The sequence below is a fragment of the Psittacula echo genome, assembly GCF_963264785.1.
Source record: "Psittacula echo genome assembly, chromosome: 20".
Lineage (NCBI taxonomy): Eukaryota > Metazoa > Chordata > Aves > Psittaciformes > Psittacidae > Psittacula > Psittacula echo.
In genome coordinates this window covers 4,050,997-4,075,246 of record NC_137756.1, presented here as the reverse complement: position 1 = coordinate 4,075,246, position 24,250 = coordinate 4,050,997, and the positions used below count along the sequence as shown (strand labels likewise).

The window sequence follows — 24,250 nt, the reverse complement described above, 5'->3', positions numbered from 1 at the left end:
ATGTTTTCAGTTGCTGCTCAGTAATGTTTACTCTGACCAAGGACTTTGTGAGTCTCATGCTCTGTGAGGGAGGAGGAGAAGCCGGGAGGAAGCAGAGACAGGGCACCTGACCCAAACTGACCAAAGAGGCATTCCATACCACAGCACGTCATGCCCACTATATAAACTGGGGGCAGTTATCTGGAAGGGTTAGATCACTGCTCGGGTCGGGCTGGGTATCGGTCGGCGGGTGGTGAGCGGTTGTATTCTCTTCCCTTGTTATTTCCCTTATCATTATTATTATTGGTGGTAGCAGCAGTGGTTTGTGTTATACCTTAGTTACTGGACTGCTCTTATCTCAACCCATGGGAGTTACATTCCTTCGATTCTCCTCCCCATCCCTCCGGGAGTGGGGCAGGGGGGAAGAAGCCAGGGAGTAAGCGAGCGGCTGTGTGGTTCTGAGTTACTGGCTGGGCTTAAACCACAACATGGGGTTACTCATGGAGTCACCGTCCCTGCAAGGGCTCACACACCGTGGAGACGAGGCCTCAGTGCCATGGGTCAGTGGTGGCCTTGGCAGTGCTGGGAATGGTTGGACTGGATGAGCTTAAAGGGCTTTTCCAACCTGGTTGATTCTATTCCATTCTATGACTGCACCTTAGAGGCAACATCCTGTATTTGCCTGGGTCTAACTTCACAGAGGAACCATGGAATCATACACCTTGATGGTCAAACCCTTCTGTTCAACCCATTTCTCCAGCCTCTGAGAAGCAGCTCTGCTCTGTTCCCATCACTCTGCCTGCCCACACTGGCAGGCTTGCTGAGCAAGGCTGTCAGTAAGAGTTATTTAAGCAAACTCAACTCAGGCTGTTTTGCCAGCCCCATTCGCCTTTTCCAAACCCTGGACTTCTCTCTGCTGTGTGTGTGACACTACCTACCAGGCATTCCAGGTATCTCCATGACAAGCAGCAGCAGGGTCTGGTTGTTGTTTCGATCTTGGTTTTAAACCACCGGCAATGTCCTTACACAAGGCCCCTTGGGGACCGGCACCACAGGATCTGATGGCTCCCTATGGACGGTGTCCCTCAGGGCACGGTGACCCCGGGCACTGAGACCCTCCCTTGCGGGGACCGGTCCTTCAGAGCCTCCCCTGTTGCGGGTCCTTTCCCAAGGCACCCGCAGTTCCCTCAGTGCGGAGCCTCCGGCCCCTCAGGGGCCCGCCCGGCAGCGCCATTTTCCCTCTGGAAGTGCTTTGCGCTGCGCAGCCGGAAGAGGCGGGAATTGGGTCGAGCGCTTCCGCGATGGCGGCGGCGCCGCTGCGAGTGTGAGTGCGGCGGGAAGGGAAGGGAGGGGATGGGACGGGACGGAGCGGGGCGGGAGGAGGCCGCTGAGGCGAGGCGAGGCGCTCGGGGCCGTGCCGTGCTGTGGCGGTCTCTGACTCGCCGTGTCCCGCAGGCTGGCGTGTGGCGATGTGGAGGGGCGGCTGGAGGCTCTCTTCGGACGGGTCCGGGCCATCCAGAGCAAGAGCGGCCCCTTCGATGTAAGGCTCTGCGGCGGGCGCGGGGTGAGCCGTGCGGGGGTCCCGCACCCGGCCTGCGGGGGAGCGGCGGCTTTGGGGTGGCTCGGGCCGGGATCCCCCTCGGGTAACACGGGGTGGGTTTAACACGGGCTGAGGTGGGTGTTGGTGTCCGGAGCCGCGCTCGTCCCTCTCTGTCCACCCCAAATCATTCCATGTCCTGGAGGGGGCTTCAGACCCCAGTGCCACAGGGCACGGTTCTTGCCATCAGCACGGCCGGGAATGGAACCATTCTCCCTTGTATTGTCCCTACATGTGAGGGCCCCTTGGTGACGCCGTGGGCTCAGCGTTCCCCAGGATCTGATGGCTCCCTGTGGATGGGGACCCTCAGGGCATGGTGGTCCCTGCCCATGGCGGCTTCTGGGTGCGGTGATCTCGGAGCTGGGTGTTGAGACCCTGCCTTGCCAGGGGCCGGTCCTCCAGACCCTCTCCTATTGCTGGCTCTTCCCCGTCCACTGCTCGGGTGATGCATGGCACCGTGTTCTGACGGCACAGCATGCCAGCAGCAATGTTGCATGTGTCGTGTCTGGTCAAATGGCAACTCTCCCTTTATCTGATGTTTTTAGATGCTTTTGTGTGTTGGGAATTTTTTTGGCTCTACTTCCGAGGCGGAATGGGCCGAGTATTGCACAGGCGCCAAGAAAGGTAAGGAAGGCTCCTCACCCCGGGTGCTGGTGATGGCAGTGCTTTGTGACCCACTTCGCTGTCTCATCTCAGTGTGCTTTTGAAGTCAGAACTTGCAGTTAAACATGCCATGTTAAAGCAGTGCTGTGCTTCCCCTCCCTGCACTCAGTCACCAGGAGGAAAGGGGAAAGCAGAGGCGCTGGTGGTGTGAGTGTCTGTTCTTCAGCCATAGAGATCACCAGCCTTTCCAAAGGAGCAGGGTTTGGCCATTCCTCCTCAGTCCCCGCAGCCCTTGCGTTGGGGATGTTTTCACGGCCGGGAATGTGAAAAGTCCTGTGTGGAGTTCTTTGCCTCTTCCCACACCGCTTTTGTAAGGGAGATGCTACCTCCTAAGCGTTTGTAGTGCTCCTCTTTCCCCTTCAGTGCTACTCTGGCTTTTGCTGCTGGCATGTGGCAAACCAGTAAGGAGCTGGGACTCCTGCTTTCCGCTTCCTCTCTGCTGTGCATCCCTCCAGTTATCCGCTGCTTGTCTGTGTGGGCCTGCATAAAGACTGTTCTCTTTGCCGCTTACCATGGCAGCGTGTGCTCCCTTGTGTTTCTGTTGCTATGAGAATATAAGGAGAATTGTTACTGGTTTAAACTTTGCTCCCTGAGGAAGCTCCTCAGTGCACACAGGGAGAAGAGTGAGTGTTAACAGCAAAGTCTTCCCTGGACCGATGCATTTTTCCTCATCTTGAATTGTGCTTACCCTTTGAGCTGTTGAAACCACCTGTAGCTTATAACCTCACGTATATACATGTAGATAGAAGCAAGGTTCGCGTCACTTCATGTTGGTTTTAAGCCATTCAGGAAGTTTTCAAGCTCTGCTCTGCAATTGTATCTTCTGACTTTGGGAGCAACAGCATAACAACAGCTGTAGCAGATCTGCTGTATTGCTGCGCCCTTCTTAAACAGGGAGCTGTCGCTGGTTTTTATTCAGTGAAAAGCTTAGGACCTGTTGAGCAGCTTACTGGTGTGCCAGGAAATCCACAGGAGGTGTCTCTGACATCAGTTGTTCTTTTTTCTAACTTTTAAAAGCTTTAAAAGATTCGACTTGTGTTCATTGGAGAAATGAAAGCCATAGAGAAATTAAACCTGGTACTTCCCGTTGCTCTTTTTCTCTCGTTAGTTCTACCCACCAGGTCTAGGTGAAGTCATGCAGCAAGTTCTTCTGCCAAGTGAATTAAACAGCTGTAGAACTTGGAGTTTTCACCTAAACCATCAGTGGATTGCAGGTTTCTGATACCCATATGAATTTAGACCAGCTTAAACTGACTCATCAGCTGTCCCTGTGCTCTGGTATTTACTTAGCATTGCCCTAGGGAAGACCTTTGTTTTGAGGCCTATGGATCATTTTGGACCTGACCTCCTTGTGTAGGCAGTGGAGTGAGTTGCAGTCAGGTTATTCTTAGCTGGTGCTATACGCATCTGTGCAAACAGCAGGCTTGGGGCCTTACTTTGAAGGAAGGTTTCTTGTTCTGTACTTGCTGCTCTTTGTCACACTGCAGAGGAGTGGTGCTGGGACCTGCTGGGATTCCTAGTAAACGTGGACTGAACTTGTGCTAACTGAGTGCATGTGGTCTTCTTCCTCAGCTCCAATTCCAACCTATGTGCTTGGTGCTAACGACCAAGAGACTGTAAGCTATTTCCCAGATGTCAGTGGCTGTGAACTGGCTGAGAACATCACTTATTTAGGTAAGTTGCAGGTGCTTTGTGATAAGGGGTGTGTATTTACCTGGAGGTGCTTTCATGAATGTTTTCTGATCTTCCCACTTCAAAGCTCCTTCCTTTTCCTGGGAATTTTAAGGTGCATTTCACATTCTGGGATTCAGACTGGAATTGAACTCTATGGTGAAAGGCTATACAATCCTATGTATAATGTGAAAGAGAACCCTTTTCTGTTGATTTCTAACAGTGAACTTGCTAACCAAAAGGAAGAGTGGTTGAAAGAACCTGTTCTTTGGGAATATCTTACTCCCATAGTGTGCCTGTCTTTGTATAGGAAAGTACTTGAAGTATGATTTTGCTATGCTCTATGGCTGTACTGGGGTAGCAGAGGTAAGAAGTGTCATCTTTAAAGGCAATGAAACTGTAGCAAAGCTAAAAGGAAAACCTTGTTCCTTTCTACAGTGCCACCTGACAGAAAGTATAACGAGTAAAGAAGCTTGCAATTGACTTTTTTTACCCAGCTTTTGATATGGGTTCATTTTTGGGAAGCAAGATAGCAATGAGGAGAGAAGACTGGGGGTTGACTGAACAGCTGCTTCTCTGTAGGCAGAGTTGGATTTGAGTCATTGTGCTGAAACCCGTCTTTACCATAGTTTCATGAATCCCAAACTGGTTTGGGTTGGAAGAGATCTTAAAGCTCATCCACTTCCAACCCTTGTCATGGGCAGGGACACCTTCCACTTGAAGCAGGTTGCTTCAAGCTCCGTCCAACCTGGCCTTGAACGTGGCCAGGGATGGGGCAGCCACAGCTTCTCTGGGCTTCTCTTTGCTGTGCCAGTGCCTCAGCACTCTCACAGGGAAGAACTTCTTCCTTATATCTAACCTGAACTTCCCTGTTTCCATTTGAACCAATCACCCCTTGTCCTATCACTACAGTCCCTGATGAAGAGTCCCTCCCCAGCATCCTTGTAGGCCCCCTTCAGATACTGGAAGCTGCTATGAGGTCTCCACGCAGCTTCTCTTCTCCAGGCTGAACAGCCCCAACTTTCTCAGCCTCTCTTCATACAGGAGGTGCTCCAGCCCCTGATCATGCTCATGGCCTCCTCTGGACTTGTTCCAACAGCTCCATGTCCTTCTTATGCTGAGGACACCAGAACTGCACACAGTGCTCCAAGTGGGGTCTCATGAGTTTATGGGCATAGAAAATGAGGTGTCTGTAAGGGAAGTCCCAGTAGAAGTAAGGCAGGACTGCTGAATTTGGACCTTTGCCTATCACATGAGAGATTACTTTCAGCGTCTACATCTCAAGTTCATGTCTGTGTATTCATGCAGGTCGCCGAGGTCTTTACAGTGGTAGTTCTGGCCTGCAGATTGCATACCTGAGTGGCACTGAGTCCCAGTATGAGCCAGCTCCTGCCTACAGTTTTAGTGCAAAGGATGTGGCAGAGCTGAAAACATCTTTGTTGTCAACACCAAACTTCAAAGGTGTGGATATATTGCTGACATCCCCTTGGCCCAGAGATGTGGGGACTTTTGCCAACAGTGCGGTAAGTGTTCTGGTTTCTGGTGGAATGGGTTTCCACATGGATTTAACAAAAGATTGTGTTTCTGCTTGCTGTGAAAGTTTGGGCTATTGGACCATTTCTTCCCCTCTGCCATTGCCACTGCAAGGGCAGTAGGATGGAGCACGGAGAGGAAAACTGCCTTCTTGAGAGTAGATTAGTGCCTGTCCTGCTGCTGCAATGCAGGGCTGTGACTGATGCCTGCCAGGTCAGAGTCTCATGCCCTCTGCTTTTACCAGAGATGACAAGGTATAACAAGCATGGGCTGTTCCTGAACGTCTTTGTTCTTCTGCCCTTTTCTTACTTCACTTCTCAGCCTAAGACTAATGGGGAAAAGACAGTACAAGAGCCTTGAAGCAAGGAAATGGTTTGAAGTCTGCTGTTTGGTTGTGTTTTGCTTTGCTCTGGCTTCTCTCTCTGATGGGAGTGGGATAAAATTTTGCTTCTGAGGGAAACCTCAGTGCTTTTGTACTTACCCGACTCATGCACTAAAGCTGTGTCACTGGGTATGAGGTCAGAAGTTGTCTTAATGATTTTGATGTCTCTTTGTGTTTGCCAAACTTACTCTGTGCTCTTCACAAGACCAGGAGAAAGGAAAATACAACCAACTTGGATTGATGACATGAGTGGAGGCAAACCCTGAGTACATGTAATGGGATAAATGAGTAGGCTCTGGTTGGTGATAAGAGATCAAGCCCTTCTGACTTCATTTTCCCCTTCCAGGGCATGGTGACCTCTATAGTCAGTCTCTACATTTCCAGCATGCAGTTCTGTATAAAACTTAATTTTCAGTGCAATCTGACAGTTGTGTATAAAATAAAACTTGATTTGTGTTTTGTAGGGAGAAATAGATACCAAGAAATGTGGCTCCAAGTTAGTATCTGATCTAGCTGCAAGTCTTAAACCAAGGTACCACTTTGCTGCCCTGGAGAAGGCCTATTACGAAAGACTTCCTTACAGGTTTGTAGGACCATGTGAGATCTCACTTCTTGTCTAGTAAGAGTTCAAGTTTTAAAGAAAACAGGAGGGCAACTTCAGAAGAACTTTATGAAGGCATCTAGCCCCAACACAGGGTCAAGATTGCTTCTCAGATGCATCTTACTAGTTTAATTCCTGCTGCCTCAAACTGAGCAGTCCAAGTACCTTGCTGTGAATCCGATGCCAGGTTAGTTGTTCTGTAGTGCAGAACAACTGTTCTGAACTGAACCTGTTCAGCAGTGTTCTGCCTAATGCAGGGGTCTATCTCTGAAAATGTATCATGGAAAGGCTGTTGTGTGGTGAAAAGAGTGGTGTCAGAATTCTGTATAGAAAATGTGACTAGTGACATAAGGCAGGTATTGGAACAACTTGCAAATAAAACTGAAGCTTTTGTGTTGATGTTGGCTAAGATTATTATCCTTTCCACAGGAAACACTTTAAACGTGTAGCTGCTCTCAGACTAGTGAGTTGTCCTCTCACTTCCGTATTTGCACTGCACTGAGATGCCGTTTTGGTCTGTGTAGCTGTTTGCTATTAGATCTCATGAGTCTTTCCTCTAGCCCCCTTGTTTTTGGCCAAAGACTGTATATGGCTAACATACTTGTCTAAATAACTTCATGGATGACATGTGGTTTGCCCACCATCCTTTTCCATATTGTATATGCCAGTCAAGTCATGTTTTGCTTCCTTACAGAAACCACACAGTGTTACAGGAGACCCCACAGCATGTGAGCAGGTTCATTGCGCTTGCTGACGTTGGCAATACAAGCAAGAAAAAGGTACTGACACTCTTGAATGTTTCTTCTTTTCTCAAGTACAGGAAATGTGGCAGTAAGCCCAGCTTTGGCTAGCTAGAGGACAGAGTTGATCACCTCAAAGCTTGACAGACGTGGAAGGATCAGTCTCACTTGAGTAACAGATACCAGTTGCCCATTATGTCAGAAGGGTAAGATGTGTTCTGAGGCACCACTATTCTTCTCTGCCTGCTGAAATGGCATGTACCTGTGAAGACAGCTGCAGAGGAAACTGGGTAGAAAGCTGCTCTTTCTTCCTTTTCCCCAGCTGCTTTACGTAGAAGGAAGTGAAATTCCAAAGGAGCCCTTACAAATCACTGTAAATAACTAACTTCTGGGACAGGAAGGGGCTGGTTTTTTGTCTGGGTTTTTTTTTAACTTGCTTCTTCTCTGCTCTTAAGAAAGTTATAGGATTTTGGTATAAAAGGACAGGTTGCTAGTGGTTAAGAAGGTGTAGGAGCCAGGCCTGGTAACAAAAAGGATCCAGGAATTCTGCATAGAAAGAAGGCCTGGAAACAGGCAAGGATCAAGGTTGTTTCTTTTTCAGTTAGGATACGCTGCTGCTCTTCAAAAAGATCTTCCTTAAAGTGAAGGAAGAAGCACTCCATAAACTCTTGGTTGCCCTGGGTGGGAAACTAGCACAGGGAGTGTGTTTTTCATGTCCTACCTTAGCTTTAAGACCAGTTTGCTGAGTTCTTGCAGTTCTAAGTTGTGTGTTACTGTTTCAGGGTGGCTGTTTACAGGTGACCTCTTCAGAGTTGCGGTCATGGCAAAAGCTTCTTGCATCTGAGCCATCTGTTTTTGTTTTAGTATCTCTATGCATTCAGCATTGTGCCAATGAGCTTGATGGACCCTGCAGAGCTAGTGAAACAGCCACAGGACACCACTGAAAATCCATACCGAAAATCACAGAAGGAGGCACAGAAGAGCAAAGCATTCCTGTGTGCAGAGGTACTGCTGCATTTTCCTTCATGTGTTTCTCTGTGTTCAGGTTGCTTAGAACAGCATTTGGCTTTAACGTGGGGATATTTCTGTCCAAAACGCTACAGGATTCTGTGTAAACAATTTGCATCAACTAAATTGCATAGGAGTTTGTTACAGTGTGCTCCTTTTTAAGCCAACTGTATCTTGGGCTGCATCCAAAGGAGTGTGGCCGGCAGGTTCAGGGAGCTGATTCTGCCCCTCTGCTCTCCTCTGGTGAGACCCTACCTGCAGTCCTGCATCCAGCTCCGGAGTCCTCAGTACAGGAAAGACACGGACCTGTTGGAGAGGGTCTAGAGAAGGACCACAGAAATGTTCAGAGGGCTGGAGCATCTCTCCTGTGAGCAAAGAAAGTTGGGGTTGTTCAGCCTGGAAAAGAGAAGGCTCCAGAGGGACCTTATTGTCATAGAATCATAAACTAGTTTGGGTTGGAAAGGACCTTAAGATCATCCAGTTCAACCCCCTGCCATGGGCAGGGACACCTCACACTAGACTGTGTCGCTCAAGGCTCTGTCCAACCTGGCCTTGAACACTGCCAGGGATGGAGTGTTCACAGCTTCCCTGGGCACCCTGTGCCAGTACCTCAGCACCCTCACAGAGAAGAACTTTTTCCATATGTCTAATCTGAGCTTCCCCTGTTTTAGTTTGAATCCATCACCTTTGTCTGATCACTAGTCCCTAATGAAGAGTTTCTGGTGGCCTTTTGATACTTAAAGAGGGCTTATGAGAAAGGGACAGGCTTTTTAATAGGGCCTGTTGCAATAGGTTAAGGGTTAATTGTTTTACACTGAAGAGTGGGGATTCAGACTAGACACGGAAGATATTTTTTCTACAATGAGGGTGCTGAGGCGCTGGCACAGGGTGCCCAGAGAAGCTGTGGCTGCCCCATCCCTGGCAGTGTTCAAGGCCAGGTTGGACACAGGGGCTTGGAGCAAGCTGCTCTAGTGGAAGGTGTCCCTGCCTGTGGCAGGAGGGGTTGGTACTAGAAGGTCTTTAAAGGTCCCTTCCAACTCAAACCAATCTATGATTCTAATTGCAGGTCTGCATGGTGATGCTGTATTTAGATCTGCCTCCCTGTCAGGACTGTTCCCTATCGATACCTCAGCACACATGGTCTTATTCTTATAACCTTGTAGACTACAAAGTAGTCCTTCCCAGTTGGCCCCCAGTTTTCTCGCTTAGATTGCTGGCTTCTCAGGTGCTACTTCTTCTGATGTTGCATTGCCACTGTATCTCTCAATGTGGTGAGCTAGGTTTTGAGTACAGTTGTTTTTTCTCAAGTGTCCTCAGTTACCAACTCCATGCTCCTTTAAATATCAGCTGCTCCTCCTGAGGGCAGAAGGTTACCTTTCTGGGGCCTGAACAATCAGCTGTTGGTGTCAGAAGATGTGAATTGATCATCAGGCAAGTGGATGTGTTCAGGTGTAGAGACGCAGATTATTTCCCTGTGCAGAGCATGTTTTGTCCTCCAAGAATAGTGGGATACTCTGCTAATGCAGACATGTGAAGAGCTATGTCCGTGTGTCTTAATGTAATGTCGATAAACTAAACTGGAAGATCGTTGGTGTAGGGGGAAATACTCAGCCTGAAGTTAAGCTGCTGCGTTACTGGGAAAGGTCAGTTCATTCTCTTCCAGGATATTAATGCTCTTGCTGTTGATGCTTTTCAAAGGTAGTTACACACCTCTTAAGGAAGAAAAGCAAATTACAGTACAGACTGTGATTCTCTGTGTTGCAGTTGTAATCTTGGCTTTGGTTTTCATTTTATAAACAGGAAGAATCAGCTTGTCAGTTTTTCTTTGATTTGAGCAAGCATCAGGGGAAGAAACGTCCCTCAGATGGGAAGGAGGGAGGGAACTCCCAGCCTAAGCAAGCCAAAAAACCCCGTAAGTATGCAGATGCTTTTAGCAAAGCTCTTCCCTTGAGGCATTGGACCACCTCACTCTTCATTTATCCCAAGCTCTTGAACTGTGGATGTCAGCTTGCCAGCGTGCTCTGTCACTATACTGGATGCTGTGGGAATACAGAGGAATGAAGGGTTCCTTGTTTCCTACAAACCTGACAATCCACAGGTGAAAGACAAGTCAAAAGCGTAGTTTAAAAACTAGTTGGATCTGTGGTGGTTGCAGTTGAGCTGATGCCATTTACCCTCTGAACCAGCCTGGCCCCTGAACATGACAAGAGGCAGTTTCACAAAGCAGCATATTTCTTTTCAGAGGGACCACAAGAGACTGGTTCATGGTGCTAATGAGTTCTTGAAACACCACTTCAGTTGTTCTGTGCTGTGAGTTGACAAAGTATTAATGAACTAGGAAGGAAGGAAGCCCTTCTATTACTTCTGTTTCTGTGCTGTAAATCTCATTGGAGTTTGCCTGACTTGAAGAAATCAAAATGCAATCTTTAAGAATCATGACTTCTCAGTGCCAGTGTTACTGCAAGCATGGATCTTTAGAAATGTTGGTCTTAAGACATAAATGCAGGTGTCAGCCCCTCTTCTGTTTCTCTGAAAGCTATTCCCTCTGCCAGGGGGTAAGAAAACATTCTTCAGAAATGCCCCTGGTGGGTAAGTCTGGTTGCCTTTGTTACGTGGGACTAAGTTGTTGGTTCTTATTTATTAGATTTCCAAACCCTTTCCATAGTCTTTGCACATAACAGTTCACAAGCTAACTTGTACTCAAGTGAGTGCAGTGCCGTTGCTCTGTATGTGCCTGCAGAGGCACAACTGGCTGTGATGGCAGTTTTGATGAAGAAATGTGTATGGGATTTCTTGTTTTCCGCCATCACTTCTGTAGGACATAGTGTGCCCTGTGCATATCCATGCTGCGAGAAGAGAGCCTTGTTAATGCTGTTTCGCTCAGAAATGAACCCCAGAATTGGATATTTGGTTTCCTGCAGTTCTTGGGAGTCCCCTATCATGTGTATTGTATTTGCAAAACTGCTTGTCTGTTCTCATACATAGCCTGCAGAGGACACAAATACAGTGTTTGACCTTAAGGTAGCTTATCAATGCCATCAACTTACATTAAACTTCAGCTCAAGTATCACAGTTTGGGTGTGAATCCAGGTGAGTGTGATGCATAGACCAGAAGTGACAAGTGCCTGTCCTTGTCTTTACCTGTGCAGTAATTTTACCTTGCTTTGCTTTGTTTGTTTAAATTTGCTGCTGCTTTGTTACTACTGACGCGTAAGCCCTAAAATCCTGGAATTAGTGCTCTTCTGTGAAATCAGAGCACTCTGAGAATGCTCTCAGCAAGGGTTTGACTGCCACCACCTCCTTTCTTGCTGGGATTTCCCAGAGGCACCAGTTCTCTGGTGAGATCTGCTTCCAGATGTCCTGACACCTTCAGCACTTTATCAGCTGAGGAGGGTGGCTGGCAAAGGGTGACTCCTCATCTTGTTCCATTCCTTGGTCTGACAAATAAGCCTTGTGCTTTCTCTTTCCTTTCCCAATAAAGCACAGCCCTCGGGGCCCTGCTGGTTCTGCCTCGCCAGTCCGGAAGTGGAGAAGCACTTGGTTGTTAGTATTGGCACACATGTAAGTACCCAGAGCATGTTCTTTGCTGCATGATGGCAGAAACATGCTAAAACATGGCAATATAAAACATGGTTGGGTGACATGGTTTAGTGTGAGGTGTCCCTGCCCATGGCAGGGGGGGTTGGAACTAGATGATCTCAATGTCCTTTCCAGCCCTAACTATTCTATGATTCTAAGAAAGTCCTAGAGGGGTCTTAGCTCCAGTTAGCCAAATACGGCTGATTGATAGCTATGCAAAGGGAGTTGTCCCATCTTGCTCAATCATACATGAGCTACACAAGCCTGACAGGTACCACCCCATCATCTGAATAGCCCAAATAGAGATGACCAAACAACATGACCTGTCTCTACTAATGACCAATGAAGCAAGAAACAATGAGTTCATAGTCTGTGGGAGATCAGATTAACTGGTGGTCATGATCCATGCAATAGCTGCCATTAATCAAAGGACCCATAGCAGATATGCTTGCCTCCCAATGACGATTGTGCCACTGCCATGAAGGAGCACATTGTGTGGAGCTCTCCGCATGTGGTGGGACTTGCTGTTCCCATGAAAACTAGTTATCACAGATCTATGATTCTATGATCAATCCCAATTATAATCTTTAAAAAGAAAACAACCAAACTTTATTTGCAGCTGACTCTTGGTTTGAATTTCAGTTTCTTCACATCTCCCCTACAAAAGACATAACTGTATAACGTCTTAAAAAATCAAGCAGTTTTGCTCTGGCAGCAGAGCTGGACTACAGTGCAAGAACACTTTGCTGTTGCCAGCCCTCAGGGCTTGCTTATGTTACCATCTGGCAGAACTTTTCCAGTGTGAGCTCAGTGTAAACTGGGAGCTGCTTTGGCAGCAGGATGCACTGTCAGGAGTTATGCCAGATGCCCCTGGGATAATTGATTCCAGTTTTGGTACATACAGATTGAACACAAGACAAGATAGCTTTAAAGTTGACACCTTGGAGATTAATTCAGTGTTTGGTGTATTAATTTTGCTTGAAGTTATTGTTCCTGTGTTGCATAATCCACCTCAAACTGCTGCAGGTTTGGCCACAGGCTTATTTTAAGAGCTGTTAACAATTTTCAGGTGGCTTTTCTTGTCATAGTAAGAAATTGTAGCCATACTGTGAAAGTTCACTCAGCTGCTTTCCTGCAGATGAGGCATTCTCTGGTATTCAGATGATGATATTTTTTTCTCTCTTTCTCATTCCTCTAGTAATTAATAAATTGCTTATACACAGTCCCTAATAAGTGACATAGAAAGGAAGACTTTCCTGTTCCTGAGGCAAATTGCTAGGATGGGGGATACTCAGAATGCAGTCAGAGAGTAAATTTCCATAGCATGGTAAGTAAGTGTTGTTTGCAATGAGTAACTGGTGTGTATTGTTTCACTCTAGTGCTATCTTGCGCTGGCCAAAGGTGGCTTATTACCTGATCACGTCTTGATTTTGCCCATTGGGCACTATCAGTCAGTGGTTGACTTGTCTTCAGAGGTGGTGGAAGAAGTGACCAAGTACAAGTCTGCTCTAAAGGAATTTTTCAGAAGCAAGGGAAAGAGATATGTCTTATTTGAAAGAAACTATAAGAGTCAGCATCTGCAGTTACAGGTACGATTTTAGTGTCACCCTAGGAGAACATAAGCTTGCACTTACATGCAAATGAATTGAAAGAGAAAGCTCACCTTCAAATTTCCCTCTTTATACTATGCCTTCCCAGAGTACGGAGAGAAGTCATCTTACTGACAGATAGAGCCAGAGCAAAACTAAAACCAGCGTGCTGGTTCTGCCAGAGTCCTTTAGTTCTTCCTGTTTCAGCAGCACAATGTTGGTTGTGTTGAATGGGTGAGGAAGAATTTTCCCTGCATGGAACTGATTAAAAAGCCCATGAGGTTTTCAGATAAATGGCAAGACATTGCTCACGCTGGCACATAAGCTGTGGTCCTCACTTTTGTAACTGAAATAGGCTGAAAATCTAAAGATAAGTGCAGAGCTCTGGTCACTGCCAGCCAGTACCAGCCCTTTAATTTGACTTTTTGTGCTCATGTGTCAATCATGCAGGGGTCTATTGTGGTGGTTTCTGTACTTGGCAGGTCTGTAACTGTGTCAGAGCGGCCTTAAACTACCACAGAGATCAGAAAGGAGAAGGCTGTGCTGAGAACTTTTACAAGCTTTTAGTTTTCAGCCTCTTTTTCAGCTCCTACAGAAAATGCCTCATAAGTTTAAGCCTGTACAGACAGGTCTCCCCTGTCTTGTTTGATGATGCTGAGCAGTACTGAGGAGCAAAGCTCCAGTGATGGATCGATTGCTTTCAGCAGGTGCTTTGTTTTGTCTTGCCTTCTTTTATGGAAATGTTGTCCTCCTTCTCCAGGTGATTCCTGTCCCATTGGACCGCTGTACTGCCGAAGACATTAAAGAGTCTTTTATTGCACAGGCACAGAAACAAAAGATTGAATTATTAGAAATCCCAGAGCACTCGGATATCACGCAAGTATGAGACAAGATTTCACCTGTTACTTTCCTTATGCCCTGTCTAGTTCCTCTGAGAACACTGTGTGTGTGGCAGGGTTAAGCTGGTGGAGGCAACTTGATATGGAGACGTATCAGATGTATTCTGCTCCGGGTGACCTTCCTGTGAACAGTGGATGTGTTCCCAATCTGAAAGTTTTTCCAGCTGTGTGTAGGGCTTGCTGAACTCATAGAATCCCAGACTGGTTTGGGTTGGAAGGGACCTTAAAGCTCATCCAGTCCCAACCCCCTGCCACAGGCAGGGACACCTTCCACTAGAGCAGGTTGCTCCAAGCCCTGTCCAACCTGGCCTTGAACACTGCCAGGGATGGGGCAGCCACAGCTTCTCTGGGCACCCTGGGCCAGCGCCTCAGCACCCTCACAGGGAAGAGCTTCTGCCTAAGAGCTCATCTCAGTCTCCCCTGTTCTGGCAGGTTAAAGCCATTCCCCTTGGCCTGTCCCTACAGGCCCTTGTCCAAAGCCCCTCTCCAGGTTTTCTGTAGCCCCTTTAGGCACTGGAGCTGTTCTGTGTCTCCCCTTAAGGAGCCTTCTCTTTACCAGGCTGGACAAGCCCAGCTCTCTCAGCCTGTCACCATAGGACACCAAACACCAACCCTCTTTCAGTGGCACTGCACACCAGGTAGTTTTTAGGTTCCCTTGGGTAAGAATTTGAAACAAACCTTCCTCTTACATCAGAAAAAGGAGTCAGTAGTGACATTTGGGTTGGGTTTTTTTGCACTAAGTGGTCACTGGGAGACCAAATTTGCAGCAGGATACAGAAATGACTTGTGCACAGGGGTCTGTATGTCATTACAGCCATTGAAACCCGTGTTGGTAGCTTTGGGGCTGATCTCTCAACTGAGAAATACGAGTGCAGCTGTGGCTGCCCCATCCCTGGCAGTGTTCAAGGCCAGGTTGGGCAGGGCTTGGAGCACCCTGCTCTAGTGGAAGGTGTCCCTGCCTGTGGCAAGGGGTTGGAGCTGGATGCGCTTTAAGGTTCCTTGCAACCCAAACCAGTCTGGGATTCTATGAGTGTGTGTGTGCATCGTTGCAGCAGAGTGAGTGACCCATCCCTCTGTCGTCCCTTGGAAGCTGTGGTTTCATGTCACCCATTGATGTTGGTGTCTGTGGGCTGGTTGGATTTGCCCAGTTTCCTCTCTACGGGAATTGCCTCTCTGGCCAGGATCCCCCAGCTCTGTCCAGCACCGCCCTCCCGGAGTGCTGGCTGGAGGCCACACCGGGTCCCCCTGTCCCCTCCTCTCCCCCTCAGATGGCCCGCTCCGGGACGCCCTACTTCTACGTGGAGCTGGACACGGGCGAGAAGCTGTTTCACCGGATCCGCGGCCCCTTTCCGCTGCACTTCGGCAGGTCGGTGCCTGCCCCCCTTCCCCTGCTGCCGGTGCCGGTGGCCGGCGGCGCTGACGCGGGCTGTGCTTGCAGGGCAGTGCTGGCGAGCGAGGCGGTGCTGGCGATACCGCACCGGGCCGACTGGCGGCGCTGCGAGGCGGAGCGGGCGGAGGAGGCGGCGCAGGCCCGCGCCTTCCGCCGCGACTTCCAGCCCTTCGACTTCGCCCTCCGGGCCTGACGGCGGCGCTAAACCGGCGGTGGAAGACGCGCGGCCATTGGCGGGCGGGCGGTCGCGCGCGGTGACGTGTCAATAAAGGCGGAGTTGCCGGTGGCGCAGAGCGGCTGAGGCGCGATGGAGCGGGGCGGAACCCCCGGCGCCGCGGAGCGGGCCCCCGGAGGGGTGGCGCTGAGGGGGCAGCCCGCGGGCGGCTGCGGGCCGTGGGAGATGCGCGACCGCTTGGGCACCGGCGGCTTCGGTAACGTCTGTCTCTACCAGAACCAGGTGGGGCGGCGCGGAGCGGGGCCGGGCAGTGCGGCGGGAAGGGAAGGGCCGGGCCCGGCCGGGGCGGCTGACGGCGCTGTGTCCCGCAGGACTCGGGCGCGCGGGTGGCCATCAAGTCGTGCCGGCTGGAGCTCAGCGTCAAGAACAAGGATCGCTGGTGCCATGAGATCGATATCATGAAGAAGTGAGTGCGGGCGGCGCGGCCCCAGGCCCGGCCGGGGCGTGGGGCAGCGGGGCGAGGGGCTGCCGGGCACCGAGCGGTTCCGCGTTGGCTTACTGAGGTGACAGACTGAGAGGGCTGGGTTGGTTCATCCTGGGGAAGAGAAGGCTCCTTAAGGGGAGACCTTAGAGCAGCTCCAGTGCCTAAAGGGGCTGCAGGAAACCTGGAGAGGGGCTTGGGACAAGGGCCTGTAGGGGCAGGCCAAGGGGAATGGCTTTAACCTGCCAGAGGGGAGACTGAGATGAGCTCTTAGGCAGAAGCTCTTCCCTGTGAGGGTGCTGAGGCGCTGGCCCAGGGTGCCCAGAGAAGCTGTGGCTGCCCCATCCCTGGCAGTGCTCAAGGCCAGGTTGGACACAGGGGCTTGGAGCAAGCTGCTCTAGTGGAAGGGGTCCCTGCCTATGGCAGGGGTTGGAGCTGGAGGAGCTTTGAGGTCCCTTCCAACACAAACCACTCTGTGATTTTTTTTTTCTATGTCCGAGCACTTCTGCCCAGGTGCACTAGCTCATGCCTTGGGATCTAGCACCGTTCAAACTTTGTGTGCTCTTGTGCTGCCTGAGCTGTTTGTCTATCCTTAATTCCTCCGTAGTCACACCATGTGATGCTATTGAGTTGATGTGGTAACATGGGAAAACCCACATGTGCCAACACTGGGCAGCATGTGTGTTTTTGATCTGCCATCCAGGGATCTAGAAACTCCTTTTTTCTGTGATGCTCCTGCACATACAGAATGATGTGTCCTAACACTTTCTCATGAGAAACTGCTGTGCTGCCATCATCCCTCTCTCTGGCATGTCACTTTGAAAGCCTGAGCCAGCGTTGGCCACATGTGTCCTCATGGATGTCTCATTGGGGTCTCATACAATTGTGCCTTTATTCTGAGAATCCTTCTTCCCTTTTGAAGAGCGATCCTTGAGTGTGAATTCTCTTAGTGGTGGTAGCAGGGACACTGCTCGGTTTTGTTCTGCGTTGTCCTTACCAAGGCCTGCAGTGCACCTGCTGCACAGAGCTTTACTGAGCTCCTACTCTGATGCCTTGTTATGCACCAGTATTGGTAGAAACCATGTGCAGACAACCTGAGTTGGTACGTCAGTTCTTGGTGATTACTGTTCTTGTTAGTGTTTCCATGACAGTTGTTTTGTGAATACAAGCACTGAGCCATGCAGTTACAGCTGCTCCTGTGGTGGCTTCCAGAGGCTCAGGCTTTGGAAGGTGGACACTGAAGTGATTTGTCTTCTCTTCCTTCTGGATGTGTCTTTTATTCCCAAGAGTAACATATATTGCAGGAAACATAAACAGTAAACAGCTGTTTGAATTAAATTGCAGAAATGAATCGTACCCTGTGTACGTGGGTTTCACCTGCATGGTTCTACCTCCCTGGTACAGTTACACAAGTGTAAATGGATTCCTATGAAACCCTTGGGCCAGGGGGAAGTTGTCCCCACAAGCAGAAACAGAGACACATATGCAACAACTCTGCCAGGAATGTGCAGGAATCCAGAAGTTGATCCCCAGTCCTCATCATCAAAGTCCTGTATCTTGACATTGAAACATCATTTCTGCTCATCACTGGTTGGTGTTTTCCCAGGGCATGGATTTGATACTGGTAGGTACCAGTTGAAGAGTGTGCTTCGCAATGGGGATACATTTGGGGAGCAGAAATTCTACCTGAAACATAAACCACAGTTGCTTGACAATCTGTTTTCTCATTCTTCCGAAAGAGGAGTCAGAGTTTTCATCCGTCTTTCCATGTGCTTAGGTTGAGCCATCCCAATGTAGTTAGAGCCTGTGAAGTTCCTGAGGAGATGAACTTTCTGGTTAATGATGTTCCTCTCCTGGCAATGGAATATTGTTCAGGGGGTGACCTCCGTAAGGTAATGTCTGCTTTGCTTTGCAATATGTAGTGAAATTAATTGTGTTGATGCTCTTCCTGTAACTGGGGCTGTCTATGAAACCATCTGTGTGCTGTGGGGCTTTTCTTTTTAGGTACAGGTGTGGGGAAGTAAACGTGAAGTGGTTTTGAAACCAGAGGACACAGAGCAATCCAAGGGCAGATGCTTTTATCCTGAAGCACAGTGTTCACTGAAGAGCAGTTCATGGAACTGGTTTAGCATTAATTCCTGTAGCCTGGATAATTGCACCCAATTGTTTGGCTTTACTGCAGTATGCCTCTGTTTTGGAGTCTGATCTGGTTTTGATTGATGTGTATGCAGTACTGTGTTGATCTCAGCACAGGGGAAGGATCTTTTTAGTACTGGACTGGGGCCTCCAGGGCTTCAGAGACTTCCCTGCTGACTGGGATCTGCCCTTCTGCAAAGCAGCAACATGGAAGAGTAAAGGAACCTTTTGGTGGTTCGCCAGGCAGTGGCTGCATGGCCCAATAGAGTTTATGCTCCTTTTCCATTGCAGCTGGATTCAGGGAGCAGCTATTTGTATAGAAGTGAAGAAGCAAATCCCTGTTGATTGAGTTTGCTCAGAAATCTCTTAATTTTTCTGTTGTTTCTGTTACTGGTGTTAAATAGCACTGGCGGAAATGGATCAGATGCTGGGTGAAATAACTGCATCCCTTATTTAAAGGAAAAAAAGAAACCAAACTAACCACCATGTTCTTTTTATTTCTCATTCTGCTCTTTATATCTCTTACACTTGCTTGACATCATTTTTGTTTTGTGCAGCTATTAATTTCTCATTGCACATCTACAATCTTCCACAAAGCCTGGAAAAGCATCTGCTGCTGTCTGTGAACCATGTACATGTATATGCTTGTGCCTTTCCAGGGTCGTGCTGTGGACTCTGAGCTTGATTGCTGTCTTTGCCCCTTTTCTTCTTTCTTGTTCAGCACATCTACCCCAGAACTTAAGGAGTGAGATGCTGAAGTTTGGCTTCTCTCCCACAGAGGTTTGAGTGCTGGTTGTGCCTGCAGTGTAGGAGGCAGGCAAAACCATGAGGATTGTATCATGTGAGGGGTGTCTGCAGTGCAGAAGTGTACCTCAGTCATCTCTAAAAGCCTTTAGCGTAGTAAAAATCAGGTCACATGTTGGTTGACTTGGGGTGTCTGTGGGATATTGCTGAAGCTACTTATTTACAGGTCATGAAGGCAGTGGTTAGGATGGGGTTCCTACGGTGCTTCTACCATATCTTTCACTAGAGGAGGAAAATTCAGGGCAAGGAAGAAGAGAGATGAAGCAGCACTTTAGAGTGAGGCAGAGTTGAGAGTTTAGGTCCTGGTCCATGCTCTGGACACTCCAGTGCCGCACAGGCTAATGGACTGCTTTTTAGTTTGGGATTAACTAGGTGGGCAGCCTAGAAGCCTGGTGTTACTGTGCCTTGGACCCTGCACGGCTCAGGCAGCTTAATGGGCATGGGTCTGACAATGGCTGACTGCAGAGGTGGCTGCACAGTGTTTGTCAGCCTCTTGCAGTGGGGTCTGATGCCTGGGTGGCTTTTCTATAACAGGGTATCACTTGGGTACAGTCCACTGAGGACTCTAACAGAGTCCATGGCCAGCTTGTTCAGATTGAAGCGGCAATTGCTTTGGGCCAGCTGGGCTTTTTAGGAGCTGTAGATGACTGCAGTGGTCTTCTCTTCTGTGGTCTACACTCAACTGAGGAGTTAATTTGTTAGTTTCCCTTCTCATCCTTTTCTCAGTGACCCGTGTTTGAATGCCAAGGGCTTAGATGCGTATCTGTTCCTTTTGCTATTTGTCACTGAGTTTATTTTCTTTACTGGAGAGTTGTTCTTCCAAGCAGCAGTCCTGCTTCAGGCAATTGGTGTGTTCCTAAATCTGTCCAGCCAAGCTTCAGCAGATGAAGAATGAACAGATTCCAGGAGCTTCAGCATCCCTGTTTGTAGCTGTATCACCCTGCTTGCGTCACTTGCCCATTTGCTTTCTGATGGCTTTCAGCCTTTTGTGGTGGTATTCTAACAGCCCAAATCTTCTTTTCATCCCCATCTCTGCAATGAATTTTTGCTTTGTCTTGAGTTATTTTCTTTCCCTCCTCATGCTTTTATTTCTCAGTGCTGACTACTACATTCAACTCGAGTTAGATTTGAGCTGTGCTGTTGCCTGTGTGTGTCAGCAGGGGATGGAAAATGTTGTTCTTGACTGTTAACTGTTAACAATGTAGCTCTAAACATCTTTTTGTTTACTGCAGTTGCTAAACAAACCAGACAACTGCTGTGGACTTAAGGAAAGTCAGATCCTTTCTCTGCTTAGTGACATTGGTATGTAGTCTAATGCCCTTCTTTCTTGTGTTTTGGTTTTTAAAATGAACCAGTGAAGGTTTGGGCCATGATGGCCTGCTTTATCCTGATGGGAGGAGGTGTTTGAACTGTTTATGGGGCCTGTTGGTTGAGTATTTCTCTTACAATAATCCCTTACTGAATTTTCCGTCACAGCTGGTGAGAAATCAGCTTTATGTGGTGTGCACTTGGAGTAGCCTTTGCATGGGAAAACTTGGAATACCCTATGATGGAGATAAGATAATATAATATTGGCCTTGGGCCTTTCATGGGACCTTTGCTTTCCACTTTCACAACTCCAAGATCGTAAATTCATTAAACAAAACCCCTCAGACACTGAAAGTCATTTTTTTTGCTGCTTTGTGGCTGTGTCTTCTGGGAGATGTTGTGATAATCTTTTATCAAGTGGCCAGTGCTGTTCCTTGGACAGACCTGTAGTGAATTTTCCCCTTCCCACAGGCAGGATTTCTCTCCTTTCTTTTTTGTTAGAGGCTCCACAGTCCCCAGCAGGCAGGTCAAGTGTGGACTCTTGACTCAAGGCAGAGTCCTGCTCTGTCTTTTCTTGGGCACGTGCTCCCCTTCCCTGCCATTCCTGTACCCAGGCAAGGAGCAAGTTCTGGAAACCAGCCTGGCTAAAACTCCATTATTTTATTCTTAGTAGTTTCTAGCTGGATCGGTCTCCAGATCAAGCCGATCGCATGGTGCCATAAATGCGTGTGCTGCCATGGAAATTGTGGCTGCGAAAGGAGAACATACATTCCTCCCAGGGGCAGTGGGGCATGGATTGCCTTAAAGCCATTATGGAAGTTCGTTTTTTAGCAGTGGGCATGACAGAAGTGGCAGAGAAGTGCTCCTTTGAGCACAACAGTGCTCTTCCAGCAGAGGGGAAGCCTTGAACCCACAAGTTCAGTGTTGCTCATGCTGACCAGTAAAAAAGGGAAGTTTGCTGCCCAATAGTGGCTTGTATAACTTCTAGTATTTTTAGGTCAAAAAGAAACTCCCCTTGTTTCATTTGCTCAATTAATTTCAGTACTTCTTTTCCTCAGCATCTTGCATAATGTGCTTCCATGTCTAAATAGGGCTTTGTGTTATCTTGTGTTGATTCACCAAAATCTTAGGCTGTTTTAGAGCTGTTTTAGGCTGCCTGCACTTTTTGGAGACCTGCTTTGCTTATCTGCTTGCTGTGTTTCATTTTGTGACTCTACAGTTGAAGAATTCAGCTGCCTTCTCTGATGTGACCTGTAGTTACGCTGTGAGGTCTGAACTCTGTAGCAGTCTCCATTTTTGCAGAGCACGTATGGACCTAGTTTGGTCCTAGTATAAAAGTGACAAATCTTTTAAGTCAATAGCTCTTAATGGTGCTTTAAAGTGTATTGTTGTCAACCCCTAAGTCGGGGATGTTTTGGTCAGATGTAGCTTTAATCAATGTGAGTCTGTCTTTTGCTAAATCAAACCTTTGTCTTTCAGGGTCTGGTATCCAGTATTTGCATGAAAACAGAATTATACATAGAGATTTAAAGCCTGAAAATATTGTTCTTCAGGATGAAGGTGGGAAGGTGAGTCAGGTGTCTCTGTCGCTGGTGTTCCCACTGTCATTTCTGGAAGTTGCCAGCAGCTTTGTCTTCTCTGAGAGGGAAAAAGAGGACGTGTCATTTGTGGCACTGAACTGAGTTGAAAACTCAACTGTGCATTTACTACAAATTTGCATTGTGATGAAGCCAACAATTTTGCTTATTCTTAAATCCTTGTCATTAAAACCAAGTAACTTTTGTTTTCATTCAAGAACCCTGCCTCCAACAGAGTATGAATGAAGTGAGGTGATAGTGTATCCCTGCGTTTGTGGCTTTGAGGGCAGCATGGAAAATCCAGCTACTTAAGGAAGTCGGCCTCATTGATTTCCTGGTGAAAATGGGTTTCTCTATTGTTAGGCTTTAAACAAATACCTTTCAGTTCCCAGATCAAAAGCTAAATACTCTGTTTGCCAAGCTATAACTGATAAGCTGCTTTAAATAAAGTCAAGTCTATGCTGAGATAGGTGGCCAAGGCCAGCATATGTGATGGAACAGCACGCCTTAACATTGTGTTACATGTTGAAGCTTCACCATGGATCTCCTCCAGAATTTCCATTCTGGCTTTCCTCTTCTTGTGTATATGGATGTCACTGCACAGATCTGGGATTGTTTGGTGGGTTGGTTTTTATTCTCTGAATTTGCTCTCCTCATGAACTGTTTGAACTATCTACAGATCGTTCACAAAATAATAGACCTGGGGTATGCAAAGGATCTGGATCAAGGAAGTTTATGCACTTCATTTGTTGGAACGTTGCAATATTTGGTAAGACGTGTTTTTCATGCTTATGAGTGATGTGGTACTGCCACATGTATAGAATCACAGAGTGTGTATCAGAAGGAACCTGCTGAAGCCTCCTATAGACTGTCACCAGCAATATGGCCCAGCCAGCCCTGAAACCTCCAAAACCTGAGATTGTGTGCCTTCTTGTCCCAAGGGTGTTTGCTCTCCAGGGGAAAAAGTGTTTCCTCATGTTCAACCTGAACCTTCCAAGATGGTCATCAGTTGCTGTTGCCCCTCATTGTAACTCCTGTTGCTTCCAAGATGAGTTTGGCCTGTCCATCCCTTTGTGTGCCATAGCTGGGGGCTGCTCTAAGCCTGCCCCACCTTCAGCTTCCCCACAGCCAGACCCAGACCCAACAAGCCCAGTGCCTCCCATCTCCTTGTGGGTTGGATCCACCAGGCAACCCAAGCAGGGCTGTGGTATTGTCCTTGTGCCACTCTGAAACCGAGGGCCATGCCCAGACACAGCTTTGTCTCTAGAAATGCAAGAAAATAGATGACCTGAAATCTACCACTTTCAAAATGTCTTTTTATGATCCTTTTTAGGCTCCAGAACTCTTTGAAAAGAAATCCTACTCCGTTACTGTTGATTACTGGAGCTTTGGAACAATGGTGTTTGAATGTATTGCAGGATTTAGACCTTTCTTGCACAATCTGCAGCCATTTACCTGGTAAGGCACTTACTCTGCAAGAGGCGATGCCAAGGAGTGACAGCTCCTGTGTGTGGTGAAGTGGCAGTGTGAACCAGAGGGATAAATTCACTGTGAGGTGTTGAGGCTGGTGGTCTGCTTTAGTAGTGTCAAAGACAGTTTGAATGGCTATTTATACATCTTGTGGTATGTGCTTATTACATTGTGTGCTAAACTGTGGTCAATCATCATTCCTTCACAAGTGAATTTTGAATCCAAAACAGAATTATAAGCCAGGCTGTATCGGTGTCAGGAAAATGTAATGGGAAGGAGGGATACAGTGTATAAGCTTGGCTGTTAAAAGGGTGATTCTGCAACAGGAAAAACCTGAAACTAGCTTTTCTGTTAGCATTGAAACAATAACAGGGGAAAAAAGTAAATTTGAGGTTTTATGCAAGTGTTAGCTTAAAAATTTGTGTTACGAAAACAATTTTAACCAATATCATGCATTGGTTCCGCTTTTAACTGCTAGATCTTGGGATTTTATTATTTTAATAGTGCAATATTTTTTGCATTTTTTTCCAACATCAAAAGCTTGAGTTAATGTAAGTAGCACAAAATGAATGAGGTTAGAAACATGTTAGAAACAGCTGTTTCCTAGCCACAAAAGAAGGAAGAGAACAGTGCAGGCCACAGGCCTGTAGCTTCAGTTTCAGTTGGGG

The 24,250-nt window shown here is 47.8% G+C and overlaps 2 protein-coding genes across 7 annotated transcripts in view; both read left to right on the top strand.

Annotated features, from left to right (window-relative positions):
- The first annotated feature begins 1,274 nt into the window (after positions 1-1,274).
- Positions 1,275-15,953, top strand: CWF19L1 (CWF19 like cell cycle control factor 1). Its single transcript, XM_080632127.1, has 14 exons — positions 1,275-1,303; positions 1,435-1,519; positions 2,122-2,200; positions 3,812-3,913; positions 5,219-5,433; positions 6,290-6,408; positions 7,121-7,205; positions 8,031-8,171; positions 9,975-10,086; positions 11,656-11,735; positions 13,133-13,342; positions 14,103-14,222; positions 15,510-15,607; positions 15,680-15,953. Exons 1-14 carry the CDS (start codon positions 1,281-1,283, stop codon positions 15,822-15,824), a joined length of 1,614 nt encoding a protein of 537 aa, XP_080488253.1. The 5' UTR covers positions 1,275-1,280; the 3' UTR covers positions 15,825-15,953.
- CHUK (component of inhibitor of nuclear factor kappa B kinase complex) overlaps positions 15,814-24,250 on the top strand; it is a 24,561-nt gene continuing 16,124 nt past the window's right edge. For 3 of the 6 annotated variants that reach the window (XM_080632123.1, XM_080632121.1, XM_080632122.1), the window contains exons 1-7: positions 15,814-16,088; positions 16,178-16,272; positions 18,065-18,179; positions 20,460-20,529; positions 22,015-22,103; positions 22,792-22,881; positions 23,446-23,570. In XM_080632123.1, the coding sequence (XP_080488249.1) occupies positions 15,939-16,088; positions 16,178-16,272; positions 18,065-18,179; positions 20,460-20,529; positions 22,015-22,103; positions 22,792-22,881; positions 23,446-23,570 (734 nt within the window). In that variant the 5' untranslated portion in view covers positions 15,814-15,938. Of the gene's footprint in view, positions 16,089-16,177; positions 16,273-17,631; positions 18,180-20,459; positions 20,530-22,014; positions 22,104-22,791; positions 22,882-23,445; positions 23,571-24,250 lie in introns of those variants that run through there. The other 3 variants (XM_080632125.1, XM_080632124.1, XM_080632126.1) reach the window with 3 other exon arrangements.

Excerpts from the sequence above, each read along its gene's own strand:
- CWF19L1 (XM_080632127.1), top strand. The coding sequence starts at position 1,281 with ATGGCGGCGGCGCCGCTGCGAGT. Across the intron at positions 1,304-1,434 it reads GCGGCGGCGCCGCTGCGAGT|GCTGGCGTGTGGCGATGTGG; the intron begins GTGAGTGCGGCG and ends CGTGTCCCGCAG. Across the intron at positions 14,223-15,509 it reads AGCACTCGGATATCACGCAA|ATGGCCCGCTCCGGGACGCC; the intron begins GTATGAGACAAG and ends TCTCCCCCTCAG.